Below are 8,597 nucleotides of genomic sequence, written 5' to 3' on the forward strand. Positions count from 1 at the left end.
GGCAAGCAGGGTTTCTCAGGCAGGGTAATCCTTCACCTGGACAAGTTAAGGCTACACAATATTTAGGACAGGCATGTATTTGCACCCTGATCATTAATATGCAGTAGTGTCTTCTACATAAGAATTTCCTTGATTCAGGACTGAAAAATTGAATGCTTTATAATTTCTAAAATAATTGGAGCACCTACAAGTATGCATTTTCAGTCTGCATGTATGGCAAATCCAAAGGCTGCTGAAATACAGATAATATACCAAACAAAACAGCATCTATTTCTAAAATTTATAAATTTATAGAATGCATAAATTATACAATATATTAATAATATTAATAACCATTAAAACATTAAAACCATTAAACAGTGTGAATAAAATATATTTTTAGAGGTTTTTCTTTCTATAACCTTGTAAATACAGACTGGATATAGGAACTACAGTACTAAGTATATTTTTATTTAGAGGACAGATTAATTGATAATTGCACTTGCTTAAAACAGAAAAGAAAGTAAAAGTGTTTTAAATCAAATTTACATTTTCAGCTCTTTTTTTCTGGAAATGCAGCTTTATTTCTGACCTCACAAAGGCTTATCCATATATTTAGTTTTACACTTAAGAGTAACAATAATTAAACTAATGTACATGAAAATAAGCCTTTGCAGACCTGAAGTCTTGATGTAGCCTTTCCCATTCAGCCTGTTCAAACACCCACACAAGAAAGAAAGAAAAGATTAACTGAAAAGGTGGAATCATACCCATTGCTCAGAATCTCTGTGGTTTTTCATTTTACATTCTCTCAAAAGAATACTAGTTCTCATTAACAAATATTAATTGGATACACAAAAGGTTTTGTAAAAAATATTTCAGTGATCATTTATAAGTTGTTAATTTTGGGTTTGCCTCAGGTTTCTGTTTCTCATTTGCTGGCATTGTCTGGTTTCCCTCTGAAAATAATTGATATTTCAGTTGCATATATAAACAGACTTGGACTTTATTACTTACAGCCCTTGGTGTTTACTGGCAGTCATTTACAACAGGTTTATTTCCAGGATGCCCATCACAGCAACAGCTGCTCGTCCTCTATTTCAAAGAAATACCACACTGGGCACTGGATTTTCTGTTCTTAAATGTTATGATAATTTTATTGTTTTAGTGCTGATGATATATAAGCCTCTCCTTGGGCATCTAATGCTCCTGATGCAGTGCAACAAATTTTGGTACACAATGGATTGGGGAACAGGTTCTCCTGATGATGAAGATGCAACATGATAGCATCTCAAAATGTCCTGGTGTCAGAGAGCACTCTGAGGTACTTCATGCAGGACTGCAGTATGTTTGTTTCTTTACTAAGAATGCTGAATGACATGAGTAGCATTTTGATTTATACAGAAAAGTACAGTAGCAACCACAAAACAGATAACCTGTACAGATTACTGTGGTCAGAATAAAACCATATTCAGTATTTCTGTGAGACAAAAATCACTGTGCATTTTCAGGTACCAAAGCCACTGGGGCAATAAAAAGTATCTTTTAAGTGCTACTACGCAAAAGTTGCTTTCAAAAAGCACAGTGTTTCTTAATTAGCTGTAGAACAGTCTTGAGAACCTCTTCCTTGGAGGGGCTGGCATCAACCTCTTGGCATGCAGGATTCACCATCCTTCTGTATGACTCTTCAACTCTAAAACAAAACAAGAGAAGTTAAACTTCAAAATGCAGGGATATGAAATGAAATTAGACATCAGTCTCAGAATACAGTGCTCACACTGCAGAGACAGAGGATAGAAAATCTGAGGCTAAAAATGAAATCTACTGCAAAGAGCAACAAACCATTAGTAACTATTACAATGTAAATCTCAAAGCACATAGTTTCCTTGACATTGATTCCCAGAGCTCCAGCCTAATTAACATGGCATGGCATGAAGTGTTTCTTTCTTTACAGCTAATCACTGGATACAGTCTGGTATAGCAGTAGAGTGGACAGTCTTCTTCTAGCACCTGAATTATTTTTTTTCAGTTTCTGCTAAGGCATCTCTGAACTATATGGCATTGCATTGTGTAGTTATATTCATTGACTGATTTCATCTTTGACTCACTGGATTACAGAGTTGACATATCATTCAACCCCTTCCTCTGATCAGCTAACCAGATGGATATCAGGATAAAATTCAGGATGAAAATTTCCTCATTTAGGCTATAAGCATAATGCAGAACTCTCCCACATTTAGTCTTTGAGGGTGTGAATGAGGATGTGAATATTATTTTCTATGTTCCCATAATGCCATTCAGGACAGAAGTCACAAGACAAATCAAGGAAGATTCTGGATATTCTCATATTCAGATTGACATAATTAAGAGGCAGAAATAACTAAAGGCTTTCTGACATGAATATGAAGTAACAGAATTAAAATGTAAAAGATTCCTAAATGGCAGTATGTTCCCTAGCTAACTCATCCCTCTGCAGGTCCCACTATATGAGCTGTGTCCACACAGTTTCTGTCAAAATTAAGAAACCACAGAATCACAGAATATTAAGGGGCTTGAATGGACCTTAAACATCATCTAGTCCCAGTCCTCATACCATGGGCAGGGACACCTCCCACCAGATCAGGTTGTTTAAGGCCTTATCCAACCTGACTTTGAACGCTGCCAAAGTTGGGGCAACCACAGTGTCTCTGGGCAACCTGCTTTAGTATCTCACCACTCTCATAGTTAAAAATTTCTTCCTAATAGCTAGCCTAAATTTCCCCTCTTTCTATCTGTATCCATTACTCCTTGTTCTACCTCTATAGTTCCTGATGAAGAGTCCCTCTCTGGCTTTCCCTGTAGGCCCCTTCAGATACTGGAAGGTTCCTATGAGGAACCTAGAGGGGTGTCCACTTAACTTTCTCTTTTCCAGGCTGAACAGCCCCCCTTTCTCAATTTGTCTTCATACAGAAGGTGCTCCAGTTCTCTTATCAACTTTGTGACCCTCCTCTGAGCTTTCTCCAACAATTCCATGTCCTTATGTTGGGGACACCAAAACTGAATTCAGCACTCCAGGTGGCATCTCACAAGAGCAGTGTATAGGAGGAGAATCCCCTCCTTCAACCTGCTGGCCATGGTGCTTTTGATGCAGCTCAGGGCACAGTTGGCATTCTGGGCTGTGAGTGCACATTGCCAGCTCATGATGAGTTTTTTTATCAACCATCACCCTCAAGTCTTTCTCTGCAGAGCACTCTCAATCACTTCTCCATCCAACCTGTAGATGTGCTATGTGCTTGGGGTTGTCATGACCCAGGTGTAGGACACTGTACTTCCCTTTGTTGAATTTCATGAGGCTTGCACAGGTCCACCTCTCACACCTGTCCAGGTTCCTCTGAATGGCATCCCTTCCCTCCAGTACGTCCACTGCACCACACAGCAAATCTGCTGAGGGTGCACTCACTTCCACTGTCCATGTCACCAAAAAGATGCTGGATAATACCAGCCCCAGTAGCCACCCCAGGGGACACCACTTGACACTGGTTCCCATGTGGGCAATAAGCTGACAACTCTTGTGTGCTGCCATCCAGCCAAGTCTTTGTTCACTTAATGGTCCATTGATCTAATCCATGTCCCCCCAATCTGAAGATGAGGATGTCACATGGGACACTGTCAAACACTTTGCAGAAGTCCAGGCAGATGTCATCAGTTGTTCTTTCCCAACCACCAGCATTGAATTTTCCAGGCAAAATCTCTCCTTTGTAGAGCCACTTTGGCTGTTGCCAGTGACTATTTTTAAGGTCTATCATCACCAGAAATATAAAAGCCTAAAGGTAGATTTCAGCCTTGCTTGTAGATATGGCAACCAATATTCAGGTGTCTCAGCTGAGGTATCTACATGAACATTGGGTATTTGAGTTTCCACCTTAGACAAAGATGATCTAATCAATACATTTGGCAGAGCCTAGACAGCAATTCAGCACACCCTGAAGCAGGATACCTAGGGTGCCATTCAGTTGCTTAAGTAAATGTACCCAGTACTGCTTGAGATGCTCTGGAACATCTCATTTAGCTTCCAGTTCCTAGCTCAGAAAGTGTCCACGGGTTCTGAAGCAATCTCATGTCAAAAGGCTTTAGATACTGAAGTTTACACCACAGAGCTCCAAACAAGTGGTATATTAATCACTTTAAAGGCTCCATTGAATCTACTGGCTACCTGACACACTTTGCGCAACAAAATACATCTACAAGAGGATGTTTAAATTTTATTTTCTTAATCTGGAGCTCAATTCCAGAATTTCCTGGGGAAGCTGTGTGTTTCAACTTCTTGCCACCCAGTCCTGGAACTTTTAAGTCCATCTCCTTCATGACCCCACTAAGAAAGATGCTAAAATAAAAGCAGCAAAGCAGAATACAAGTATTTTAACTCAAAGGTCTTTACAGGACAGTTAAATTATACATCTGCATCTTTCAAACACTTTCATTTAGAAGTGACAGAATTTACCCTCCCGGGAAGCCATGCATTCTTTCCAAAAAAACCAAAAGCTAAACAAAAGCTTAGACAAAGGAAATTCTTGTCCCAATAATGTGAGAGGCACATTTGTTATTGATCCCACAGGAGCCAAGATTGCCTCCAGCCTCTTATTCCCCATTAAAGGGTACCTTTGGCGAAACAAGCTGTTAGCTTCCAACTCAGCTTCCTCCTTTGTTTTCTCCAGCCCCCGATGCTGAAGTCTCCGGACTCGTTCTTCAGGGTCAACAGTCAGGAGAAGAACAAGGTCAGGTTTAAGCAGATCTTCAGGCCACTGATATACCTCATCTTGAGCTGGTGGAAGATCCTGGACTTTGCCACTTGTTTCAGTGGCAATTGTGTAGGCAGCTGTGCTGTGCCAGTATCTGCCAGGAAAATACAAAGAGAAATTTTAAAGAGAACATTAATTCTTCAGTAATATAGGAGACAGTTGGCACTATTACAAGCCAATAATGATGAGATAGGTGACACCATGGCTTCGAAGGGAAATCCAAATAACAGTTCTGTGCTATCCGTAATTTCTTATCAATGATAATACTCAGTGCACTGTTCAGAGTTAATGTGAACTATTAATTAAAACTATGTAACCACTGTTTCAGATACTACTATCAAAAGAAAGTATCCTTATCTATTGAGACAGGTCAAGAAAGTTACAATATATCTCAAAATCCTTTACTCTGAGTCCCCTTTTTTGTGGTTCCCATCCTACTTAATGCAATAGATTTGGTAGAGAACATGCAGTCTTCACAAACTTGTGAATGAACCCAGCCATTACTAATGTTACTAATTTCATTTGCATTTAACATTCTCCCCATTACAAGGCACTGTGTTTGATAGATGTCAGTGGATTTGAGGGTGGTTGAAAATAACACTCACATGCAAACAACATATGTGTGTGTGTGTGTGTGTGTGTGTGGTAGCAGGAGGTTACACTACACCTACTGAAATAAGCCAGAGGGTTCAAAGTACATCTAGACTTTTTTATTAACAGTAATATTGTAGACTGTCTACAGTTAGGGAAAACCAGAAATAACACAAACCAACCAAAAAAGTGGGAAGCATATTTCTGGCTTCAAATTCACAAAGAGTAAGTCTACCTAAAACTCAGTCATTCCAATCCACCCATATCTCAGACACATCTCAGAGACAGCCATGACCAGCAGCCCACAGTCCCTTCTGGTTTGTCACAAAACACTGGTTTAGCTCAGGATGCACAATCTGCGCCTCCACTATTCCTAACTGAATACGTGACAATTTTCATGTGTCCTAAATCTAGTTATGAGTATTACACTGATTGAAGGTCCCCATTTTACTGTTATCATAAGTGTTATCTTTAGAAGATATAATATTTATCTTTCTGCAGATTGCTTCGAAAAAAACCCTAAACAAACTACAAAAAAACCCAAAACAAAACCTCTGAAGAAACACAATCACTGACTGCTTGTAACACTGAACAACTGTATGAGAGCACTGCTATAAGAAGGCTTCTTAAATACACAAACCTGTCTATGATCACAGGTGCCTGAGTGGATGCTTTCGCTATCTCTGAAGCCAGAATGTAGTTGCCCGCAGCATAAAATGCTCTTTTAATGGGTGTTGGCTCATCATCAAATACAGTCCTCCACTGGCTGATGCAGGCTGGTGGGGACCGCAGCAGAACTCCATTCAGGGTGTCCTTAACAGCCTGGGTCACTGTGGTTTTGCCTACATTTCATTTACAGAAGGAAACATTCATTATATTGTTTACCAGACACACTTGAGTTTTAAAAACTGAAAAACTCTCCTGTCTGTTCATGAGGAGCACAGGCTCTGACATCTGAATAAGTAACCTGAGCATCTTGTCATAAGGTTTCCAGTGGAAAATGATTCTGAGTGTGGTTGCAGGAATTATTACTCCTCTTCCTGCTCTCTGGGCCTTCCAGCCCTTCTTTTAGCCAGCTTTCAAGTCTTCACTCCTTTAAATGCATTAGGTGCATGGCAAGTTCTCTCCATATTCATGGAAATTTCCCTATATATTAATTTATAATTTCTCTATATATTCATTCATTATATTTTTCTAGGTTGCAGTTTATGTGAATGTTGCCATCCAATTGGTCATCCAATTCCTTGTTTTTATGAGGATTTTCAGTTCTCTTTAAATGACAAGTTAGAAAACAAAGCTAGTCAGAGGCAAGTAATATTTCTCTCTAAGACAAACTGCTGGCAATTTTCCAGACTACCACTATTTTAGTTCAATTATTTGAAAACTCTCCAGTAAAAGTGTATTTCATCATCTGCACAAGAAATTTAATTTTCAGTACTCTACTCTGTATTCTTTCATTTGCATAGGTAAGGAATTAAACCACTGAATGTAAATTAGCATACACTAATCTTTTACAAGAGAAGACAGATTGGCATTTGTAATTATTAATTTCTTATCTGTCACAGGTTTCTGAGATTTTTTAATATTATTTTAAAGTCTTATGCCTAATATAAAACATAGCAGATGCTCCTTTCAACAATTTCTCATTTGTGGTTCTTCGACCACACGTTGCTCTTACCCGTGGCATCCAGCCCTTCAAAAACTATGACGGGAAAACCTCCTTTTTTTTGGTGCCCTGGACATTTCTCCAGCAGGTCGAGTACTGCTTCAGCCTCTGGGATCCGCTCTGCACACTGCAAAGGAGAGACGTGGTATCACAGAATGTGTTGGGTCGGAAGGGACCTTTAAACACCATCCAGTCCGACCCCAATTCAGTGCACTGGACCATCCTAAACTAGATCAGGTCTCTTAGAGCCCTGTCTAGCCCGACCTGGAATGTTTCAAGAGATGGAACATCCATCGCCTCTCTGGGCAGCCTACGCCGGTGTTTCACCACCCTCATCGTAAAAACCTTCCTCCTTACATCTGGTCAGAATCTGCCCTCCCTTCGTTTGCCCCTCGTCCCCGCCGCACGGTGCTGAGGAGCCAGCCGTGGGCTCTGCTCCCGCGGCGCTCACCTGGCGCAGCCGCTGCCGGAGGGCGCTGCCGGAGGGCGGCAGGGCTCGGACCACGGGCCGGGAGCGCGGTGACCCCGGGGCGCAGTGCCGCAGCATCGCCGGGCCCGGAGCTGGGAGCCGGGAGCAGAGAGCCCGGAGCGGAGCTGAGAGCCGGGAGCAGAGAGCCCTGAGCTGGGAGCCGGGAGCCGGGAGCAGAAAGCCAGGAGCCGGGAGCCGGGAGCCGAAAGCCTGGCTAGCTGCAGAGCGAAGTGGCGCCGGCGGAGGAGGAGCCAGCGGGAAACGAAACTGGCCCGGCCGGCCGGGAAAGCGCCGGTCTGCGGGGACCGGCCCCGAGCAAGGAACAGCTCCTCGGAACGCCCTTCTGCCTTCCCCGCCCCGCGCCGGTGGCACCGGGCTGGAGGGGTTCGGTCCCGCGGGGAACGGCCCCGTGCGCGGATGGGCGCCAGCAATCACGGCCTGAAAGGTCCCGGCCTCGGGATCCGGTCTGCCCGCCCGCCAGCAACAAAGGGTCACATTCCCACCGGCTCTGGTGGCTGAATCCTGTGATAGTCTAAAAACAAATGTAAAATTAAAAAAAAAAATAAAAAATAAAAAAAATAGAAGTGCAAATACGCTCCACTGCTTAGGACTGGCCCAAAATGACCAACAAGTCCTAGCCAAACTGAATTACTTTGTTGAGTTGCAGCACCCAAACAGCACTGGGCTGTCAGGCATATCAGTAACTTGACCCCATTATTTGGTTATTAAGTGCCTTGATAACAAGACCAACAGACACAAATAATTTTGGGAGTAAACTGGACTTTTATAAGCCTGTTCTCATAATTTTGCAATGGCCAATTTCAGCTTTCATCAGCTCAGAGGCAGGAGCCAGAAGCACTGCAAATAACAATAGAACTTACTTAGTCTTGTGACAGGTCCTGTGAGTAATATTGCTCAAAATGCAGTTTTTGAGTTCTCAAAAGATGTAACTTAAAATATTGGAGAATCTGCATCTCTGTAGAAAACTTCTGTTTTCCAATAGCTGGAGAACTGTGACTTAGAGATATCTAAAGTTAAACTTCTAAACATGTTTTCTGAACTAATATACCCTACACGAAATTCCTTGGAAACTTGTCTTCCTCTGGTCATCCCA

At 41.9% G+C, this 8,597-nt stretch overlaps 1 protein-coding gene across 1 annotated transcript; it reads right to left on the reverse strand.

The window, feature by feature from the left end:
* Positions 1-361: 361 nt before the first annotated feature.
* Positions 362-7,708, reverse strand: CMPK2 (cytidine/uridine monophosphate kinase 2). The gene is made up of 5 exons (XM_014251377.2): positions 7,466-7,708; positions 7,027-7,141; positions 5,989-6,190; positions 4,618-4,851; positions 362-1,672 (listed from the first exon to the last, which is right to left on the reverse strand). The coding sequence occupies exons 1-5, from the start codon at positions 7,559-7,561 to the stop codon at positions 1,552-1,554; spliced, it is 768 nt and encodes a 255-aa protein (XP_014106852.2). The 5' UTR covers positions 7,562-7,708; the 3' UTR covers positions 362-1,551.
* Positions 7,709-8,597: the final 889 nt, after the last annotated feature.

This window comes from Pseudopodoces humilis, chromosome 3 (assembly GCF_049639895.1).
Source record: "Pseudopodoces humilis isolate 2021_Gansu_Grassland_sample_001 chromosome 3, ASM4963989v1, whole genome shotgun sequence".
NCBI lineage: Eukaryota > Metazoa > Chordata > Aves > Passeriformes > Paridae > Pseudopodoces > Pseudopodoces humilis.